General features: G+C 44.1%; 1 protein-coding gene across 6 annotated transcripts in view; it reads left to right on the forward strand.

The window, feature by feature from the left end:
* Positions 1-23,914, forward strand: part of LOC137618170 (cyclic AMP-dependent transcription factor ATF-2-like) — a 150,808-nt gene that overhangs the window by 111,043 nt on the left and 15,851 nt on the right. For 5 of the 6 annotated variants that reach the window (XM_068348225.1, XM_068348229.1, XM_068348227.1 and 2 more), the window contains 2 exons: positions 3,404-3,651; positions 20,832-21,035. In XM_068348225.1, coding sequence (XP_068204326.1) covers positions 3,404-3,651; positions 20,832-21,035 — 452 coding nt within the window. The remainder of the gene's footprint in view (positions 1-3,403; positions 3,652-20,831; positions 21,036-23,914) is intronic. The other variant, XM_068348230.1, reaches the window with a different exon arrangement.

Consider the following 23,914-nt stretch of genomic DNA (forward strand, 5'->3'; position numbering starts at 1 on the left):
TGCATTTTATTTCCAGGACATTCCTGTGTTGCTTCGGTGAGGTCAAACATCTGTTGCATGCTAAGATATAACTATTCACTTCATAAAATGACCCTAATACTCTTTCGTCTCAGAGTGAGGAGAGGGCTCAGTATCGGAAACGAAGTTCATGTCAGGACGGCATTTGCCATCGTCCTTCTCCTACCCCAGAATATTCTATTCCAAGGACTCTTTGTGAGGCCAACACTTAAAAAATGCAGAGAGAATTACCAGTAGTACCAAAAACAGAGAGATCATCTGTATATTCCTAACCACATGTGCCCTTCTGCCGGATGATAGCTGCTGCCCTCTCTCCTTTCCCTCTGCAAGTTTGCAGAGTTATTATTGTTATTACAAGCTAAGATATAACCGTAATTAGAAAAGCAAGACGCTATAAGCCCAAGGGCTCCAACAGGGAAAAATAGTCAAGTGAGGAAAATAAACAAGGAAATAAAAAACTACAAGAGAAGTAATAAACTATTAAAATAAGATATACTAAAAGCAGTAACATTAAGTCAGACCTTTCTTATATAAACTATAAAAACTTATAAAACCAGGAGAGAGAGAAATAAAAAAAACATAGAACAGCATTCCCAAGTATATCCTCAAGAAAGAGAACTCTAATCCAAGACAGTGCATGGCCATGGTATAGAAGCTATGGCATTACCCAAGATTAGAAAACAATGGTTTGATTTGGGAGTGTCCTCCTAGAAGAGCTGCTTACCATAACAAGAGAGGCTCTTCTACCCTTGCCAAGAGGAAAGTAGTCTCTGAACAATTCCATTACAGTAGTTAACCCTTAAACAAAGAAGAAGAATTTTTTGCTAATCTCTGTTGTCAGAAGTATGAGTACAAGAGAATGTGGAAAGAATAGGCCAGACTATTCATGTATGTGTTAGCGTAGACAAAATCAGCCATAACCGGAGAGAGAGATCCAATGTAGTACTGTCTGGCCAGTCAAAGGACCCAATACTGTGACCCTAGTGGTAGTATCTCAACAGGTGGCTGGTACCCTGGCCAACCTTCTACCAAGAACAACCAGAGACAACAACCTAGTGTATAGGGCTATGTGGAGCATACAATCAGTGAGAGGCACAATCGTGTTGATATTGAAATACTAACTCTTCCAAGCTGATTGATCCCATGGCAGGATTACCATGGGTATGATCACCATGCACATGATGTCCATAATTGTCCCTGTGAAGAGCTGTATTCAAAGCGTTCCAATTTTGAACAGTCCCCCTTCTCTTGTACCAAATCTTTTATATCTAACCAAGTTTATACGAATGAATCTCCCGCATCATATTGTCACCAGTCTATGTGCACAGTTATTGCTTGAGCAGTCCCGGTGTGACCAGTCACTGTGGGATCGGTTTCTATCATATTGTTTAGACATTTTGCGGTTGTACACAGTTATTGGAATTCTCGCTCTTGTTCCTCATTGACTTCAGGTTACAGAATGTCTGACATGTGCTGCATTGTTGCTGTGGCGAGATGTAAACAAAAGCAAACCCCCCCCCCTTGAATCGTACTTACTGACAATAGCCTCCTCAAAACAAACTTTCTACTAACGTAATCTTACCACTGGACTCTTGCACAAAGGGAACACTAAAACAAAACATAACCTTAAAACTATATTTCCTTACAACTATAACAATCACTTAATACTGAAATCCAACATTCAAATATCGGTTATTATCAAAATACTCACACTTGATACTATTGAACTTAAAACTAAATCAGACAAAATTAACAATTGCATAAACCACAATATTGTATATATATAATGGCACATGGACGTACACAGCAACTGTCTCCAATAATCAGAGAAACACAATATGTATATATGGCACGTGTACGTAGGCTACACAGAAACTGTCTCCAATAATCAGAGAAACACAATACTCCAGTAAGCTCTCATTAAAACCAACACCAACACATTAGCACGAAGTACCAAAAACTCTTAAACTTAGATATGTTGCGTGTGAACACCGTAGTCCACACAAAGCCGAACTGTGTCTTTTAATAAACACTACCACAGCTCTGTGGTTGACAGTAGCCTACACTAGGTGGCAATTTGCCACAACTGCCTCCCTGATTGTCATCATCATCATCATCATCATCATCATCAATCGAAACTTATATCAGGCCTGGTCATCAACAATAGATACAAAAAAAAACTTTCCAAAGGAGGAATAACGGCTTGCAAACTTACGAACACTCCTAGCTAACTAAACTATCACACTATAATCAAAGATAAATAATAAACTTTCTATCATTCACGATCACGCCTAACAAAGATAATTGAAAACACTGTACTTACGCTAATACAAAAATTACTTCCAAGCCGGCTGGTCGATGAACAAAAGAAAAATAATAATCCAGCATTCGGAACACCACTGACTCCTGCTACAGTCAAATAGGAAATGCATTCGCCCAAGAAATTCATCACCACTCTAACCTAGCTAAAACGTAAACAACAACCTCAATTATATCAACAGTCTTTCCCGCTACAAACAACCATGACAGTAACTACCTCTCGCTCTGTGGCGAACATGGACACACACACGCATACCCACACGTGAGTCTCTCTCTCTCTCTCTCTCTCTCTCTCTCGCAAAACCAAAGCAAAATAAAATCAATAATCCACATTGCGTGTACAAGCTTTGAAATTTTCCCATCTTAGATCATCTTCACGGGAATGTTATGATTGTGTTCTCTGTCCTCGATATAGGTTTCCTTTATATTCGTGTCAGAAGAAATCATAAATTTTTAAAGGTAATTTTGGTTTTTCCCAACTACAAAACTGAGTCCTTCAAGTTGGGGTTACCACCTCAACCATCCCTCATGTCTTAGACTGTAGGTCAGAGTGTAGTTCGGTGACCTGTCAGGTGGACGGAGCTTCCTCACCACCCAGCAGTAACTATTGCCAGCTTGTTAATATTATAATACCTGCGTTCCAGCTACATTGAAAATACTACTATTTAAGGACTCAAGGTTGTATATTTAGAAAAAATGCAAATTATTCTTTAAGATATTTTTATTTCACTTTATTTCTCATGTACGAGTACAGAATGTGGTTACAATTTTTCCTTATAACAAAATCATATTCTTAAGTATACAATTTTGTATTTTGACTAAGCTTAAATTGAATACTGTATAGTAATCAACATCAAATAAATGTTGACGGCTACATCAGACCTAGTCATAACAAATTCCATACAGGCCTACTTTATACCATTAGTGTGAACATATACCACATAACAAGATATCGTATATAAACATAGTAGTTGCATTTGATAATTAATAGTACTTATAGCCTATTACCTCTTTCATGATTTTTATGTTACCAGTTCTCAACGATTTGTCATTTTCCTTTTTTCAGAAGGCTCTGTTGATAATATGAGTAACTGTGATAATCTAGCACCAATACCATCAGTAGTGGCCCCCTTATCAGAAGTTCGTATATCAAGCCAAACTACACATAAACCTCGCACCAGATCATTGTCACTACCATCAATACCATCTTCCACTGTAACTTCCGTTGAACCTCTTCCAGTTAATTTGTCAAGTTCTACATATACTTGCCCAGCATCGTCATCTGTTACCACATCTGTATCATCATCAACAAAGGTAAATGGTTTTCCATTGTTTGATTTGGTTCTCTGGCATTCATGATCATATCTGATATCACTGCATTTGAGATTCATATTACCTTTTGCATTGTATTGCTCACTTTTGTTAACCATGTATTTTGGTGTTACATAGAGGAGAGTTTGCTAAATCCAAATTTTAAATAATTTTGCCTCAAATTTATTACTGTATTTATAGCAAACTTTTCTATGCAATGGATAGTCCTGAACAGTTCAGTCCTTGTTTAAAGAAAGAAAACTAATAGTAGTTCCCCATTAGTTTGCATGCAAGATTGTATTGTTAGTGTCTGTCATGATTATCCTTTGTGTTTATGTGTCATTCACCACTGTGTCCTGGCTTATCTGGAAGAATTCAGGGGTAGACTTGTATGTTACAAGTCTACAAGAAACTCTTGATTTAGTGCTCACCCCTGTCAATCCTAACTGCCTTCATCCATACATGGTACACTAAGTATATTTATTACTTCTATATACCTCTTCTGATGTTCATATTGATTCTTTCAAAGTTTGTCTTCTATTGATATCCCCCCCCAAATAGAAATTGTTTCCTTCCTTTTAGTATGCTTAAGCCTCTAGCAGCTGATGGTAATAACCATGCCTTGGGTACACTTTGCCGTCTTTTGTTCATTAGTTTCTGTTTGTTCCGTAACTGGAATACAAACTACGCTATTTAAAGTGGGTAATTACTTTCGGCGTAGCTGAAAGGACGAACCATAAAAATTTAACGAGGGATTATTACCCCTCCGCTAGTTAGCGGTGGGGGGGGGGGGGGGGGTAGGGAGGGTAGTTACCTACCCTCTCCCCTCACACACCTGTGTTGTAGCTCTACTTTTACTTTGGCTCGGGTGGTGATCGGACGTGTCCGCTTTCACCCTCGCCTCTTTGACAGCCGTTAATCATTGCTTTTTCTTTCTTTTTCTCAGAGTGTTGTGAAGTTGGCCTATACAATGCGGAAGTGCCCTGGGTTACCTGACCGCCCTTGTGGGACCTTCATGTCTTCCATCGAGACAGATCCTCACACCTTATGCCCTTATTGTAGGGGTCAGCGGTGTGAAAGTGATAATGTTTGTATGGAATGTAGGGAGTGGCCTACCTCCCAGTGGGAGAGGTTTTCTCGGCGCCGGAAGAAGTCCAAACGGGATATTTCTCCTTCAAAGGTTTCATTGAAGAAGGAAAATCCTAAGGACTCTTCTTCCATAGCCCAAACCTCCTCCGAAGCTCCCACTCGGTTGCCCTCTCGTGAGAGGCCGTCAAGTGGTAGCATAGGCCGTACTGTTGTTGACCGATTTCGGGGTTTGGGAGAGGGAGTTGCTTCCCATAGCGAGGCAGCTCCTCCTCCTCCCCCGGGGGAGGATTTAATTATTTCTCCTGATGTAATTAATAATGATGTTTTGCAGCTTTGGGCTTCCTTGGGGCTTCAGGGTTCGCCCTCCAAGGAAGCCCTGTTTGACATGATCAGGTTGGGAGCAGCTGTCAAACAGTCACTGGCGGTAGCAGAGGTTGACCCTCTGTCTATTGTCGAGGCTGTTGTGGCAGACGCTTCCAATGAGAGTGTTCAAATCTCTGCTCCTGTTGTAGCTGAAGGCTTAGCGCCCCCCTCCGAACATCCTTCGAGGGATGAACTAAGTCCAACGGTCTCTCCTGCGGGTGATTCCCCCCCCCCCCCCCCCCCCCCCCCGGGGGGGGGAGTTCACTGACAGAGATTCCTCTTCGGAGGACTGCCGATGGTTTGCCTGCTGCTCCCAGAGGACGCATCCGACGTAAGGCCCGCCTTCCTCTTTGTCGCCGAGGTCTTCCTTCTCCTCACAAGGGTGTTAGGAGGCGCCTCTTCGGATCTTCATCCTCGCAGTCCCCCGCAGAGGAACCTCGTCCTTCAGCTACCGTTCCTGCTTCCTTGGACCTGGACCTCTCCGCAGATCGTTCGCGATCTCCTACGCCTGCCAGACCTGCTGACCTGCCTTCACCTTTCCTGGCTGCTGACGCGCTGTGGGCGCCCACACATCCCGTTTTCAAATGGGCACCGGTCCCTTCGGGGCAAAAGGGGCTTTCACACATTGTGTGTAAGTCCCTTAAGCGCCAGGTATCCCCTGTGCGCCCACGTTCGCCTGCGCACCAGCGCACTACTGCACGCAAGCGCTCACCGGTTGCTGTCTCATCTCGCCAGCGCTCTCCTGCACACCCACGATCTCCTGTTCGCCCTTCAGCTCCAGAGACTACGTGCCCACGATCTCCTGCTTGCCAACGGACCTCTGCGCGCCCTCGGCCTGATACATGCTATGGACGCCCTCGGTCTTCTGCTCGTCAGCGATCTCCTGCGTACCAGCGCTCTCCTGCTCGCCAGCGCTCTTTTGCTCGCCAGCGCTCTCCTGCTCGCCAGCGCTCTCCTGCTCATCAGCGCTCTCCTGCTCACAAACGCTTGCCTACTCGTCATCGCTCGCCTGCTCGCCCTCGATCTTTGGATCAGGGCTCCAAGGAGAAAGTCTTCTTCCTCTCCTGCTCGCCAGCGCTCTCCTCCACGATCGCCGACTCGCCATCCCTTGCCTACGCGCCATCGCCCGCAGTCTCCATCGCGTGCCCACTGCCAGAACTTCGGTTCCTGATGAGCGCCCTTCTGCGCGCCCACGCGCTAGGGATATTCCCCCTGCACGCACGCGCCCTACGGCTTCGCCCTTACGGGCCCTTCAACATCCTGTGGCTGCACTCCATCCGAGGTCTCCGGAACACGCACCAACGCGCCCCGTCACCTACGCGCCCACGCACCCTGTTGCCTGCGTGCCCACGAGCTCCTTCTCCTGGTCGCCATTGTTCGCCCACACGCCAACGCGCGAACTTTCCTACGCGCCAACGCTCGCCTGTGCGGCATCGCTCGCCTGTGCGGCATCGCTCGCCTGCGCGCCATCGCTCGCCTGCGCGCCATCGCTCGCCCGCGCGCCCTCGCTCGCCTGCGCGAGCAATCGCCTCCTGAGCTAGGCAATGGCCTATCTCGCGATTGCGATGCCCAGCGCGAACCACAGCGCGTGCCCACACAGGATCCGGTAGTACGACGCGTCAGGTCATCTAAAACCAGCGCAGCTTTGCCCTGGTCCCAGGGGGTCAAGAGTGCCAGAGATAAGGTCGAGAGCCAGCTCTCCGAGCTAGCCTCCTCCAGCCATTCCAGCACCGGAAACAAACTCCTCCCACCTCCTCGTGTCCATCAAAGGAGGTACTTTGAAATCATCGAGGAGTCCTGTTTAGCTCCTCCCCTCCACCACTCGGTGGAAGAGCTCTCCAGGGGAGTCCCTCTCGAGAGAGACTCCAACCGGCCAGTGTCGTTCTCGGCCTCGGAGATTCTCTGCCAGGAGAAGGTAGCGAAGTGTGCCATGCAGGCCACTTCGTGGCTGGATATCTGGCTGGGATCTCCCACCAAGCAGACCCCGTTCAGCATGGAGACGGCAGACACGATCAGACTCGCAGTGAGACCGCGAGACTTCATGTGCACACTGGATCTGAAGGACGCGTACTTCCAGATCCCAATCCATCCGTCTTCAAGGAAGTACCTAAGATTCAGCCTAGACAACAAGATCTACCAGTTCAAGGTGCTGTGCTTCGGTCTCTCCACAGCACCTCAGGTTTTCACCAGAGTGTTAACCCTGATATCTTCGTGGGCACGCAAGATCGGCATCCGTCTCCTCCGTTATCTGGACGACTCGGAGTCAACCCTTCTTTGACACCGAGGCAAACTTCTGGGGATTTGCCAAGATCTAGGGATCATGGTAAATCTCGTGAAGTCTTCTCTGCTTCCTTCCCAAAGACTGGTATATTTAGGCATGATATTGAACACCAATCTCCACAGAGCCTTCCCATCAGACGACAGGATAGCAAGGCTGAGGAAGGTCGCATGTCCTTTCCACAGACGAGACGAACTCCCAGCCCAATCGTGGTTGCGTCTCCTCGGCCATCTCTCTTCCTTGGTCCGTCTAGTTCCCAACGGTCGCTTCAGGATGAGATCCCTGCAATGGCGATTCAAGTCCCGGTGGAGTCAAGGACATGATTCCCCGGACGTCTTGATCCCTATGGGTCTCGCGGAACAGACGGACCTTCAGTGGTGGGTGGCAGACGAGAACCTACGAAAGGGAGTGGATCTTCTCGTCCTCCCCCGGATTTGATGCTGTTTTCGGACGCCTCAAAGAAAGGGTGGGGGGCCCACGTTCTGAACCACAGGACCTCAGGCCAGTGGTCAGAATCAGAAAAGTACCTCCATATAAATCTGCTAGAAATGAAGGCCGTTTTTCCGGCCCTTCAACAGTTCCAACAGCACCTGACAGGTCACTCTGTGGTGGTGATGAGCGACAACACCACAGTAGTGGCTTACATCAACAAGCAGGGAGGTATCTTTTCAGAACAGCTATCCCATCTTGCAGTAGAGATACTGAGATGGACCGAAGTCCACTCGATTCCACTTTTGGCTCGCTTCATTCCGGGCAAAAGGAATGTGCTCACCGACAGTGTGAGTAGAGCGTCTCAGATAATAAGTACTGAGTGGTCTTTGGATCGTCAAGTAGCCAACAAAGTCCTGACTTTGTGGGGTTCCCCGATTGTGGATCTGTCCGCGACAGCGTTGAACTTCAAACTGCCGCTGTACTGTTCCCCAGTCCCGGACCCCAAGGCTCTCTGGCAAGATGCTTTCCAACAAGGATGGGACAACATCGACGTATATGCCTTTCCCCCGTTCTGTCTGATTAGGAGGGTACTCAACAAGACTAGACTATCGGTCAACCTCTCGATGACTCATAGCTCCGCTGAGGCATCATGCGGAATGGTTCCCGGACCTTCTGCAACTCCTTACGGAGCCTCCGAGAGAACTCCCTCCACGACACGAGCTACTCAAGCAACCACACTGCAACATCTTCCACAAAGCCGTAGCTTCGCTTCGGCTTCACGATTGGAGACTATGCAGCATCTCCTCGCAGAGAGAGGATTTTCGCAACAAGTTGCGGAAAGGATGTCTGGACACCTGTGAAAGTCATCCGCAGGAGTCTACCAGGCGAAGTGGAGAGTTTTCTGTGGTTGGTGTCGTGGAAGGGGTATCTCTCCACTCCATGCCACTATTCCAGCAATAGCGGAGTTCTTTGTGTATTTGCGAGAAGAAATGCGCCTTTCAGTCTCGGCAGTGAAATGCTATCGCTCAGCCTTAAGTCTAGCCTTCAGGCTCAAAGGAGTGGACATTTCTTCTTCGCTTGAACTTTCCCTACTCATACGTAGTTATGAACTTACCTGCCCTCAGTCGGAAGTGAGACCTCCTCCATGGAACGTAGTTCGAGTCCTCAGGTCTCTTAAGAGACCTCCCTACGAACCACTACGCCAGGCTTCAGATCGCCACCTAACTTGGAAGACGGTGTTCCTACTAGCTTTGGCGTCAGCCAAGCGACTTAGCGAACTTCATGGTCTCTCGTATGACATCGCCCATTCAAGGGGATGGGGGGAGGTAATGTTCAGCTTCGTCCCTGAGTTTATTGCTAAGACTCAGAATCCGGGAGTGCCGGACCCTCGGTTCAACTCCTTCCGGATTTTGAGTCTTCGTTCCGTATCAGATGACCCAGACCATCTCCTACTGTGTCCAGTAAGGAGTCTGAGGCTATACCTGAAGAGAACAGCTGCAGTTCGTCCCCAAGTGCGGGCTTTGTTTGTCAGCACTGGAAGATTGAAGAAGAGGGTTACCAAGAACACCATCTCAGCATGGATTCGAAAGACGATCCATCTGTCCCTGAATCCTGACCCTCCTCCGTCACGTCGCCCTAGAGCTCATGATGTCAGGGGAGTAGCTACCTCCCTGGTCTTCAAGAAAAACTTCTCAGTGACGCAGGTTCTGCAAGCAGGGGTGTGGAAGCGTCAAACGACCTTCACAGCCCACTACCTGCAAGACGTGACCCACAGGAGGCTTGATACGTTCTCTATCGGCCCTGTGGTGGCTGCACAACAGCTGGTTTAAACCTCGGCCTCCTTAATGGACAAGTAGCAGAGGGTTGAGGGCATTGTTACCCGGTTTTAGTCTGCATGAATGAAAAGGTATGCCTGGCCCTTATTTTTTTCTTCATCCTCCCCTCTCTTGGGGAAAGCAGCATTCTGGGTTCTCTGCACAGCTGACCTCAAACCACTGCAGGTAAACCATGTTCCCTTGTGTTCCTAGTATTAAGTTAATACTGTCGCGTCCCTATACTCTAACGAGGTGGTATTGGAAGAGTCCTAGCTTTAAGTTTCCATCTAAAGAACTTCAGGTCAACTTCCTAGGACGAGTCACACTTTTTTCCTTCACACCCAGCTTACGTTGGCCGCAGCCCTTGCATAGCAAGGTGCGAGCGAGGTGCAGGGACTCTTTATTGTTGAGTGCTGACACACTCAGATAATGAGTCCCCGGGCAAAGCCAAAAGCCAGTATGGCTGGGACTTGTTCCACCCTTCCTAAGGATTAAGTCACCCACTTTAAATAGCGGGGTTTGTATTCCAGTTACGGAACAAATGACAAATTCGTAGATAATTTGTATTTTTCCTAACTATAGTAACCTTAGCTATTTAATCAAACTTTCCCGCCAGCCCTGTCCCACATGAAGTCCTACCTCTAAACAAAAGTGGAGCTACAACACAGGTGTGTGAGGGGGGAGGGTAGCTAACTACCCTCCCTACCCCCCGCTAACTAGCGGTGGGGTAATAATCCCTCGTTAAATTTTTATGGCTCGTCCTTTCAGCTACGCCGAAAGTAATTACCCACTTTAAATAACTAAGGTTTGTATAGTTAGGAAAAATACAAATTATCTACGAATTTGTCATATTAGTCACGTGCTATCAGATCGATGTGTATATTCCGTCACCAGATTGTTAAAAGAGTTATTAGTGATTATAAGAGATGTCTTCTCTTGGATTTATTAGTAATTAAAGTATAGCTTGTTCAAGGGAATTGTTGCTGAGCAATGATGATAGTCATTCTCTTTATGTCTTATGCTGTGGCCAATATTGTGACCTAGAAAATTGTTGTGAGGAATGTAAAGGCCGTATGGTTCCCCTTATGGAAAAATATGTAATGATGGTTGCGGACAAATTAAAAGTTCCAAGCACAAAAGAAAACTAAATTTTAGTTCAGGGGAAAATCCAGAGAAGTCTAGGGGATTTTATTATAGCAGGGATGATGGAGGTAATGCCATTCCAGTCATTAATGAATCTAGCATTGATTGTCATTAGCTACTTTTGTGCAATCTAAGAAGACCAGTTAGCTTCATCCGCATCTTTGAGTGTGTGTAATCTTTATACATTTGCCCCTCCTTATCCGTTTGAGCCCCTCCCTTCATATAAGAGACCTAAAACTGTGTCTGGTTAAAAATTTTATTCTCATATGTATTATATCAACACGTTTTTATTTTGTGTTAGATACACTACATTAATGTCATTACTTACAGTAATATGCCTACTCCCCCTCTGTACCAAAAGTCTAGCCTATGCTGTACCTTTACAGATGTACCTATAGTATACATATACTCTACACTGTATATGATATGTGCACGCTGTAGTTTATCTGTATTATAATAATGTAAAAAAGGTTAAAGTTGTACTGACGAAATTTTCATTTTGAGATGTTGTACAACAATGCGCAGAACAGAGAAATTCCCTTTTGATGGCATTTGTGGATTTGAAAAAGCCTTTGATAGTGTGCACTGGCTAATTTGGGGGGAGAATCCTGCGTTATTATGGAATTACTGTACTCTTAAATATGTAAATTTGATTAAATCTGTTCATGAGCATAGCAAGTGCAAGAATAATTTAGTGGAGTCCTATATGATTGATTTCCAGTGAACAGTGTTCTCCAAGGGAATATGTTGTCACCTATATTGTTTATCCTCATGGATTTTGTAATGTGTAGAACATTTGGAGATGGTGGAGAAAGATTGGACTGTACTGTATCATAGTTTTCAATATTAATCTTACCCGATGATCATGTAGCTGTCAACTCTGTTGCCCGACAGAAATCTACGGTCGGGATACGCCAGCAATCGCTATACAGGTGGGGGTGTACACAACAGCGCCATCTGTGAGCAGGTACTCAAGTACTTCTTGTCAACAAGAACTCAATTTTTCCTCTGTCGTGCCACCGGCTAGACCTACTTGGATACGCTGTTGATTCTGGAGTTATTGTTCACGATTTGGTGATGTATTTGCTCTAGAGTTTAGCCTTCGCTATTCAGGAAGCTTTATCATTAGCTTAGCAAGCTTTTGGAATTAATTTGATTTAATTATGGTGACGAAGAGAGTATGGACTCTCTTTCACTTTTAAATGGCCGACCCTTCCCTTAGACGGAAGTGTTGGTGTCGAAGAGAGTATAGACTCTCTTTCACTCTTTAGGTTTGTTTATATGCGACCTTTCCTAATAGTAGGCGGTCCTTACTTGGAACCGAAGTTAATTAACATTGAGCCCGTCATATCGTTTTTCCTGTTAAGAATTTATGCTATTTTAATTTTAATGTTTTTGAAAGAATTTCTTTGATAGTCTCGTACTGTTTTCAAAGTTGAACTAACGTTTTGTTTAGTCTCCGCAGTTGTTGACGTTCAGAACGTTCAACTTGCGTTCTATCGTTACGATAGAGAGAGAGTATTTCACGGTTTCACGTTGCAGTAGAGTAAACCGATTCTAGCGTTTCGTTCATTCTTTCTTAGCTTAAATGGTTTTAATTCTAATAAAGGAACTTTTTATTTGGGAAACCTTTCAGTTTTTTTTCCTTTAACAAATATGTTTTAACGATATATATATAATTGGGCTCATCTCTCAGGTTCTAAGTCAAGAGAGAGAGAGAGAGAGATAGAGACGGAAGGAGAGAGAGGAGGATAAACGTTTCGTTCAAGCGGGTAACGTTGTTCTCGTTTTTTTGCTCTTCTCCCTAGTCGCTATAGGGGAAGAAGGTAAAACGTTTCTAGAGTTTTATTCTTGTTCCCAGGCTTTATGCGGTGAGAGATTTTAAACGTAGTTTATTTGATCTAGTGTTTAGTCTCTTTTCCAGCCACTGAATTCTTTATCTTTCATTATGTTTTTCTGTTACATTGTAATACTGTTTTCGCAATTACTACCTTTTAATGAAGGATAGGATTGCGTGTTTCAGGTACAAACCACTTAAAGTTTCGAGTTCAGTGAAATAAGTGCAAACAGAAAATCAAAAGTGATAAAGTGATATGCGCAAAGTGTTACAGTGTTGCGTTCGAGGGTTCGTCTGTTCGTGCCAGTTGTTCACCTAGTCCGATGCCTCTTACAAGCTCCCAAGCCCAGGGGAGAAGTAATGTCGAAGGACTTATGGGTTCCTCAGGCCTTGATCGACGAACAGACGTTTCCCTACGTGGTTTCGGGTGTATCTACACACGTTGCCGACGTGATCACCCCACCCACACAAAGACGAGAGAGCCCATTTATTCCTCGTCTGCGGAAGAGGTTTCTCGCAGAAACCATGGACCAAATCTTGCAGCTTTTAAGTGCAAGTCGGTCCCTTCCGCGCAAGTCCAACGGCCTAGGTGTAGCCACTGGGTCAGTTCGGACTCGCAGCAGTACGACAACTGCACACCTTCCAAGAGAGGCAAGGTGGTACCGCAACAGGCAGTAACTCCGTCTGTTGCCGCACCAGCTGTTTTAGACCCTCAGTCACAACGGACAGTAGCTCCGTTTGTTGTTGTCTTTCATAGACCCTAGTGGTCCATGCTGCAGACTATACAGTCTCAGCTTGCTCCTTCATGCAGGAGTATCATGCTGGAAGGTTGACAATGCACCTGTTAACCTACAACCCGCCGAGGTTGTGCGCTTAGCAGATACTGCGGCTGCCTGCTCCCACCCTCCACCTGTGAGAGCTCCACTACCGATGCGCTGTCCACCCTGCCAGACGCATGTTCTTGCTGCACCATCTGCTAACATGCGTGAGCTACCGCATCAGCAGTGGGAAGGTTCTGTAGAGCTGCCGGGTTCCAGCACTATGCGGCATTCTCCGCAGCCCATGCAGCATGCTCTGCATACCTTACAGCATGCTCCGCATACCATGCAGCATGAGCCGCATACCTTACAGCATGCTCCGCATACCATACAGCATGCTCCTCAACCCACTCTGCTTTTGTTGTTGCCAGCTCCCACACTCCGACTGCGGAGAAGGTTGACGATGCACCCGTGGGCCTACACCTCCCACGGTTGTGCGCCCGGCATGGCTTCCTGCTCTCACACTTGTTGTGAGAGCTCCTCCACCCATGCACAGTCAACCCTGCCAGATGTATGATGACTCCCACACACAGAGCACTCCGTTGCCGTGCGTGAGCTACCACAAGCTGCCGTGTTTTGACACGGTGTGTCAGCCTCCGCAACACACTGTGGTTACCGCCACTCGCCAGCAGCAAACTAGTCAGTCAGGAGTTGAGGCTTCCCCACACAACTTTGGTTGTTGCCAACTCACAAACTGTCATACAGTTACATGACGTTGCCTTCTGGTCTGCTACTTATACACCAGTGCTGTATGTCCTCACGCTCCTGTTGTGGTTGACAGTTCAGTTTTTGACACTTCACAGACTGTCAAGTAGTTTCATAACGTTGCCTTCTGGTCTGCTGCTTTTGCACCAGTGAAACCCTCACTGAGAGAACCTAGCTTTTCTCGGATATGGTTCCTGTAGATGAGAAAGTGCTGTTCTCCCTCCTTCTGATATTCCCTTGAGGACTCTGTCATTTGGAGAGGAGCCTTAAGCTGCTTAGCCTCCTATGGACTTTTATTTAAGCATAACATGCTTCCAGGGAGGGTAATGGTTCTGCTTCAGTCGCTAACCCCGTCTGTTGCCACACCTGCTCCCATAGACCTTGGGCTTTGTTGCAAGACATGCAGTCCAAGCTTAGTCCTTGTTAGAGGATTTTTTATGGAGAAGACCCTTCTTGCCAACGACCTTCCTACCGGTTGGTTGTACGCCCTGTTGACGCTGAGGTATCCTACTCAAGTCCGCCAGTTGAGATGGTTCCTCCACCGGTGCGACACAGTGTGGGTTGCCAGTCGCACGTTGATGTTATGCTACTCTCGGAGGTGGTTGTGGACGTTCAGTGTGTCACTGGGAAGACGTTCAACAACCAGCAGAGGTGGACTTGTTGTGACGCAGTGCGGCAAACCTCAGCAACCCGATAAGGGGTTGTCTGTACTACCCAGACAGTCTAGACAGTTTCGGGTTGTCGCTGTACTTCCTCGCTTCCCCCATGGTTGACAGTTCACAGACTGTGCAGCAGTACCATGATCTTGTGTCCGGCTCCGTCACGCATCCACCAGTGCTACCCGGATTCAGCGAGTCAGACGTTGCCCACCTCCGTTGCCGTTTCCTCATCAGTTTCGGATGAGGAACCCTCTGATGAGGACATGGCTGAACAAGAAGATCAATCCCCAGCCCTGCTATCCATCCAGAAGATTGCTGAAGAAGGAATACGGCCCTGTCAGGCTGTGGATGAGTCTGGTTAGGACACTGTCATCCATGGTGCATTTGGTGTCACTTGGAAGACTACACCTCCGTCCTCTTCGGTTTCATCTAGCTCTTCACTGGAAAAGGACAAGACGCTAGAAGCGGTCTCGATCCCGGTTTCCGGAAGATAAGTCTGGTCTAACCTGAGGAAAGGACTTTATCAACCTTTTATAGGGTCTTCCCCTGACTGTTCAGACTCCCAACCACGTTCTCTTTCTCAGACGCATCGGACGTAGGCTGGGGTTGCGACCTTAGGCGGTAGGGAATGCTCGGGATTATGGAACTCGAGTCAAAGGACAATGCATTTTAACTGCAAGAAGCTTCTGGCAGTAAGTCTGACCTGGAAAAAGCTTCAGGTCTCTCCTTCAAGACAAAGTAATGGAGGTCAACACGGACAACTCCCTGCTTTGATGTTCATCTCCTAGCAAGGAGGGACCTACTCTCTGACATGGTGCGAGTTCGCTAGTGACCTCCTCTCCTGTTCAACAGGTCTAGACTTTTCACTAGTAACAAATTTTCTTCCAAGGCAACTTGAATGTCTTAGCAGTTTGTCTCAGTAGGAAGGGACAATAATTCCAACATATTGGACCCTCCACAGAGATGTATGCAAGAGACTTTGGGTCACCTGGGGCCATCCAACCATAGATCTCTTCGCAACCTCGATGTCCAAGAGGCTCTCAACAGACCCAGCAGTGGTTCTTTTAGATGCCTTTCTACTAGATTAGTCTCATCTAGATCTATATGCATTCCCTCCGTTCTAGTTTGTCAACAAGGTACTGCAGAAGTTCGCCTCTCACGTTGGGACATAGTTGACACTAGTTGCTTCCCTCTGGCCCCCGAGAGAATAACTTACCGAGGTACTTCGATGGCTAGTAGACGTTCCCAGAACTCTTCCCCTAAGGGTGGACCTGCTACGTCTGCCACGCGTAAGAAGGTACTCCAAGGCCTCCACGCTCTTCGTCTCACTGCCTTCAGAGTATCGAAAGACTCTCGAGAAGTAGAGGTTTTTCGAAGGAGGCAACCAGAGCGATTGTTAGAGCAAGGAGAACATCCACCCTTAGAGGTCTACCAATCGAAGTGGGGAATCTTCCTAAACTGGTGCAAGTCAGTATCTGTATCCTCGACCAGTACCTCTGTAACTCAAATAGCTGACTTCCTCTTATATCTGAGAAAAGAGCGATCTCTTCAGCTCCCACTTTCAAGGGTTACAGAAGCATGTTGGCATCAGTCTTCCGTCACAGAGGCTTAGATCTTTTTAACAATAAAGATCTACAGGACCTCCTTAAGTCTTTTGAGACCACGAAGGAGCGTCGTTTGGTTACACCTGGTTGGAATTTAGACGTGGTTCTAAGATTCCTTATGTTAGACAGGTTCGAACCACTTCAATCAGCCTCCCTGAAAGATCTCACCTTTAAGACTCTTTTCCTGATATGCTTTACCCAGCTAAAAGAGTCAGTGAGATTCATGCCTTCAGCAAGAACATCGGATTTTCATCCGAAACGGCTACATGTTCTACATCTTGGTTTTCTAGCCAAACACGAGCTGCCTTCTCGGCCTTGACCAATATCGTTCGTTATTCCAAACTTATCGATATGGTTGGAAAGGAACTAGAAAGAGTATTATGTCCTGTAGAGCTCTTAAGTTCTATTTTAAAAACCTTTATGAGGCCCGTCTGAAGCTTTATGGTGTTCAGTTAAGAATTCATCTTTGCCTATGTCAGAGAATTCTTTATCCTATTATTTTCAGACTGTTAATACGAGAAGCTCATTCCCTTCTGAATGAGGAAGACCAAGCTTGGCTGAAGGTAAGGACACACGAAGTTAGAGCTATCATAACTTCCGTGACCTTTTTAATAAAATAGATCTCTGCAAAATATTTTCGACGCAACCTTTTGGAAAAGCTAATCAGTGTTCGCGTCTTATATCTTAAGAATGTCCAGTCTCTTTACGAGAACTGCTACACTCTGGGACCATTCGTAGCAACGAGTGCAGTAGTGGTGGGGGCTCCACCACTACAATTCCCTAATTCCAGAACCTTTTTAATCTTTCTCTTGAAATATTTCTGGGTTGTCCGGAAGGCTAAGAAGCCTTCCGCATCCTGGTTGATTTGGCGGGTGGTCAAATTCTTTCTTGAGAAGCGCCTAGATTAGAGGTTGTGATGAGGTCCTTTAGTATGGGTTGCAGCCCTTAATACTTCAGCACCTAGGAGTCGCTCAGCATCCTAAGAGGATCGCTAGGCTCAGTAAGGAAGACGTACTTAAAAAGGCAGAGTAATGGTTCAAGTCGACTTCCTTACCAGGTACTTATTTATTTATGTTTGTTATTTTGAATAACGGCTAAAATAAGATACGGGATACTTAGCTTCTTTGTTAACATGTATGCTGGTCTCCACCCACCACCCTGGGTGTGATACAGCTACATGATCATCGGGTAAGATTAATATTGAAAAATGTTATTTTCATTAGTAAAATAAATTTTTGAATATACTTACCCGATGATCATGAATTTAAGGACCCGCCCTTCCTCCCCATAGAGAACCAGTGGACCGAGGAGAAAATTGAGTTCTTGTTGACAAGAAGTACTTGAGTACCTGCTCACAGATGGCGCTGTTGTGTACACCCCCACCCTGTATAGCGATCGCTGGCGTATCCCGACCGTAGATTTCTGTCGGGCAACAGAGTTGACAGCTACATGATCATCGGGTAAGTATATTCAAAAATTTATTTTACTAATGAAAATAACATTTTTCACATAGTTCATTTATAGCCATTATTATTAGTTGTATGAATACCTTCTCTCTCTTTCTCTGAGTGCGTGCATACGGGTAGTCTATTTTTAAAGCTTCATACAGTATTTAATTTTTTGTTCATTATTAGGCCTTCATATTTCATTAGACATTTATGTTTAATTGTGGTTTATTAAAGTAAGATTGTCTTGCAGTTTTTACATTTCGGGAGCATTTCAATAATCAACAATTAATCTTGTTTTAATTCTGGTAGGCATCAGCCTGACTCAAGGTCACACTAGTGTATTGCTATAATGCGGGCATACGAATATCAGGGATATATAATTTCGTAACTTGAGGGATATATAATTTAACTTATTCAAAATATCTTCATAATGATTATTATATCAGCACCAATATATCCTAGGGTATAGTTTTCATACAGTTTGGCTTATAGACATTATTATTGATAACATGAATACATCTCTCTCTCTCTCTCTCTCTCTCTCTCTCTCTCTCTCTCTCTCTCTCTCCTCTCTCTCTCTCTCTCTCTCTCTCTCTCTCTCCTCTCTCTCTCTCTCTCTCTCTCTCTCTCTCTCTCTCTCTCTCTCTCTCCTCTCCTCTCTCTCCTCTCTCTCTCTCTCTCTCTCTCTCTCTCTCTCTCTCTCTCTCTCTCTCTCTCTCTCTCTCTCTCTTCTCTCTCTCTCTCTCTCCTTCTCTCTCTCTCTCTCCTCTCTCTCTCTCTCTCTCTCTCTCTCTCTCTCTCCTCTTCTCCTCTCTCTCTCTCTCTCTCTCTCTCTCTCTCTCTCAATTTTTCACCCTTCAAAAGTCTTTTGTTGGCTGTAGGCCTTCCCCAGGTTCCTCCACAGACTTTTATCGCAAGCTATTCTGTGCCACTGTTGTCTATGTTGGTCTAAGTCATCTCGCCAGCGGGTTTTTGTCTTCCTCGGTTTCTTGTGTATCCTCGGGGTGTCCAGAAGGTTGTTCGCGATGTCCATCTGTTGTCTGTCATCCTGACAATGGGCCCCGCCCAGTTCCATTTGAGCTTGCTAATGGTTTCAAGGATATCCATTACTTTAGATTTTTGACGTATCCATTTAGCTGTTTTTCTATCCTTCCATGTAGATTTAGCATAACTCTATCATGTGCCCTCTGCATTGTTCGTGATTTAAGGGAAAGCTTTTTTGTTAGATTCCAAGTTTTGGCCCTATAGGTGACAGTGGGGAGGATACATTGATCATAGACTTTCCTTTTTAAGATGATAGGAATCTTCTTATTTTTTAACACTGTACTGGCTCTTCCAAACGCTTGCCAACCGAGGGTTATTCTTCTTTTTATTTTGCTCTCTTTACAGGCGTCATGTAGAGAGATTCGTTGTCCTAGGTAGATGTAGTGATCCACTTAATCAATTTTTGGTTTTCAATTTCAAGTATGTCATCTGCATTTTCAGTATATTTATTGCTCATGACTTTGGTCTTTGGAAGTTCATGTGGAGGCCAATTGATTTGCTTGCTTCATTTAGCTCGGTGAGCATATGTTGAAGCTCCTCTTTGGTGTGAGCATGATAATGATGTCATCAGCAAATCTTAGGTGACTTAGATATTCTCCATCTATTTTTATTTTTTCTTGCCAGTTGAGTTGTCGGAAAGCTCTCTCCAGGCAGGCAGTGAACAGTTTGGGTGAGCCAGCGTCACCTTGTCTGACTCGTATTTTTAGTTCACTATTAAATCTTCATATTTCTATAGACATTATTAGAATTTTTTGTATCCATACACGATGTTTCAATTATGGGAATACTAATGTTACTGGGTAACGCATCAATATGAAATCACTTGTTTTGCCATTCTCCTTCTGCCAGAAATATGATGTCATCGGACTTCTTTTTCTTAAATTTACTGTAAGTAGTACTATTCTCATAACAACTGATACAGACCACTGAAACACTTGATATCGTTATTTGATGTTGGGAATAATAAGATTACACTGAAAGGAAATCCTTCATTTTGCCAGTGCGCCTTCCGCTAAAGATATCAAGTCACAGGACATGTGACCTGAACTCGACTAAATATGACTTGCGAAATGTATAAAACCCTTGTCATTTTTCTTGGAAGAAATGAAAAAGAATACTAATTTACCAAGCAAATGTACTTCATTTTTATAATGTAAAAGAAAGAATATTATTTTTAAGAAAATATTTGTCCTATTATTGTACTTTTATTAGTTAAATATTGATCTATTATCAGAAAACAAATAAAACTAGTGTAGAGTCAAATTTATGCCAAATAGTAATCATAACAACCTTTACACACCCACAAAATACTTTGTATCGTTACTTGATATTTCAATAATGGGAATACTAATACTAATCGTTAGCCTATTGGAAGGAAACACTCTATTGCCAGCTTGCTTTCCGCCGGAAATATGACGTCACTAGACATAGGATATGAACTCGACAGATATTAAAACTTTTCTTAATGTATTTTTTACTGAAAATGAATACCGTATATTATTAATAAAAGGAAATACTAATTTTCCAAGATAAATCTGTTTATTTTTATAAAGAAAATAGATTGATACTGTATATAAATATATATTGATTTACAGTCTTATATACAATTTAGTATGATCTTGCTTGATTTTATGGCTCAGGAAACATTTTAGATATAATGGACAATTGGCGATAACAGACATCTCATCCCCCTATTAGTCCGTTATTGTGGTGTTGTACTTACTCTTGAACTGATATATATGTTATGTACTTTTGCTTCCCTGTTTGTAATATCTGTTTAGTAAGGCATTTGTTTTTTTTGTGTATAACTGTGTAAAACCAGAATGCTGGGTGTCTTTTTTGCTCTACCCAAGCTGTTTGTAGTATTCTTAGTATCATTAATATATGTCCCTACATTCTATAACTTTTTTTATTTTAGACTCACACTTAAGCACCCAGCAATTTTACAGGTTGGTGTGGCATCTGCCATTTCTGTTGGCGCTACTGCTGTATCCATGGCTCCTGTGAACTTAACAAATAACTTGATAACGAACACAACCACACAGCATCCTACCATACATTACCCTGCGAATACTAACCGCCTGCCGCCGGGAACTATAGTTAAAGTTCCCACCCAGCACACCCAGCTTCTTGTGCCAGCTTCTGCATCTCAGGTTAGGTGTATTTTTGTGAATCATTGAATATTTTGATAATGTGTTGTGAATGATGTTACTGTATTTTTCATGTTTTATCATTTAAGAATGTCAGGATTTGGTCAGCAATTGAGGTATTCTAAAGGGCATATAAATGCTATTTACAGCATTGTTTCAACACAAACCCATCAATCATATGCAAACCAAATTTGTGGTCCTTGGATGTCACAGGTACTGATGTTTGTCTAAGAAATAAGTTTACTTTTAGTGTTGCATATGCATTACCTGGATCCTTAGGTTCTAATTAGGTAATTGTCCCTTTTTTATGGAGGTTATTTGGCTTTTCTTTTGACGAATAGGTACAAAGTCTTTGTAATGGCAGAAAAACCCACAAATTTAATGCCTGTCATTGAAATAGATTTCACTTAGCTTTTCTCGGTCCCACTCTGGAGAAGCAGATGGTATTTGGAAAGATTCCCACCGCTTTTTTGATTGCTAAGAGAATATTTTAATACAGTCATGCTACATCCGACAGCTTCTGCCGGAAGATTTGGCTAATTGCCTACTGGAGGTTGGAGTAAGAGAAGCATGAAGAAACCTGTTTGATCATAAAAAGTGGCAGTGTCTGGCTTAGCAGAAAAATTTTCAAGTTTAGTTCCTGTATCATTACATTGGATTTCACTTTGCTTTTCTTATTCCCACTTTCGTGGGTTCAGCATCACAATAAATGACCTCTGATGGGTCAGAGAAGTGTGAAAAGGTGCTTAACTATTTTTAGAGTGCTACTACTATGCATTTCAGGGCCATGTCCAATTGATTTTCGTTGATAAAATCCTACCAAAACATTGGATATGGGTCACATATTGGAAATAGGTATTTGAAGCCATAGCCTAATTGGCAAAAATATGCAGTAATGTCTAATGTGAATAATAAAGGCACTTACCAGAGTAAATATAAGAAATTGAAAGGGTAACTTAGCTAAGTTTAGACGGACTCAGAGAGAGGCTAGTTGTGACGTGAACTACGACATCAGACGTAATACCCAGTAAACTTTCCTTTCACAATAGTAAACACGCCGATAACAGGAGGAGGACAGCAGAGCATTCATACGTCAAAGCCAATCTGTTCTACATGACTGCTGTCTGGTGCTTTACTCATGGCAGGCCTGGAAAATTGTCCTCGTGGCTGCGAGACTGCTTTTGTTTATGTTAATGTATTTCTAAATTTTCACAATAAAAATAAGAGATGACAGATGTTTTCTTGACTGCAAACTATCTCACTGACTAGCTTCATCAACCATATTTAACAACTTACCTATTCTACTGAGAGAGAGAGAGAGAGAGAGAGAGAGAGAGAGAGAGAGAGAGAGAGAGAGTGTGTGTGTGTGTGTGTGTGTGTGTGTGTTATCAAAGGAATTTCCGGTGAACAGCTGAGTACTCCAGGGGAATGTGTTGTCACCTATGTAGTTTATCCTCATCATGGATTTTGTAATGCATAGAACAGTTGGAGATGGTAGAGAAGGATTGGACTGGATTAGTAATAGGAAATTAGCTGACGTAGAGTATGGTGATGATGCTATCTTTATTAGCAGGATTTTTAAATCTTGCTTACCAGAATGCATGAAATATCACATGAGGTTGAGCTTAAAGATGAATAGAAAAATGACAAGAGATTAGAACGGAATATGCGATGGAAGATGAAATATCATTGGAAGGAGAAAGGATTAATAAGGTAGAATTGTTTAAGTATTTAGGAACTATGATCTATAATACAGGGTTTTAGAATTAGAGTTTAGTGAAAGATTAACAAAAGCAAATTAGAAAATGGCTAGTTTAAGTAAAGTGTGGAAATCTAATCGCCTGAAATTACATATAAAAATCAGGCTATATATAAGTTTAGTGAGAGTGGGTTACTGTATGGACAGAAGTCGTGGTATTAAACTGAAACAATCTCCAACAGATTAGGTAGATTTGAGAACAAAGTCCTCAGATGAATATTGTGAGTTAAATGGCAGGACAGGATTAATATTGAAACTATAAAAGATATTACACAACTGCTATATTATTATTATTATTATTAATATTATTATTATTATTATTATTATTATTATTACTAGCCAAGCTACAACCCTAGTTGGAAAAGCAAGATGCTATAAGCCTAAGGGCTCCAACAGGGAAAAATAGCCCAGTGAGGAAAGGAAATAAGGAAATAAATAAATGATGAGAATAAATTCACAATCGTCGTCGTCGCCGCCCACTCGTGTCTGAGTATTGGGTTCTGTCGCTAGCCATCAGCCTCCTATCTGTGGGGTGGGTGCTTATGCCTGATGTGGCTGTTAAGTCCTAGTCTGTGGTGGAAGAGTCGCGGACAGTGTTCACAAGGGAGGGTAGGTGGTTGGCGGGGCTGTTCTAATCGCTCTCTCCTTCTTCTCCTCCTAGCCTCCTCATTTTGTCTCCTCCTCTCCTCGAAGTCCACGGTGCCATAGTGTACTGTACTCCTCCAGGTTTTCCTGTCCCTGGCTGTTTCTTCCCATGAGGAAGGATCGATGTCAGTTAGAGCCAGGGTGCGCTTTAGTTGATCTTTATAGCGCATTTTTGGGGCTCCTCGTGGTCTGGTGCCCTGGGTCAGTTCTCTGTAGAATATTTTCTTTGGGAGCCTAGATGGATCCATCCTATGCACGTGTCCTATCCAGCGGAGGCGGTGGTGGATGATGGTGGCTTCCACGCTGGACAGCGAGGCACGTTCTAAGACTTCAATGTTGGTGGTGTGGCTCTCCCAGGGGATTTTCAAGATCTGCCTCAGTTTCATTTGTTGGAAGCGTTCTAGGTTTTTAAGATCGTTACTATATAGCGTCCATGTTTCACATGCATACAGGAGCGTGGAGAGGACTACTGCCCTGA

This window comes from Palaemon carinicauda, chromosome 24 (assembly GCF_036898095.1).
Source record: "Palaemon carinicauda isolate YSFRI2023 chromosome 24, ASM3689809v2, whole genome shotgun sequence".
NCBI lineage: Eukaryota > Metazoa > Arthropoda > Malacostraca > Decapoda > Palaemonidae > Palaemon > Palaemon carinicauda.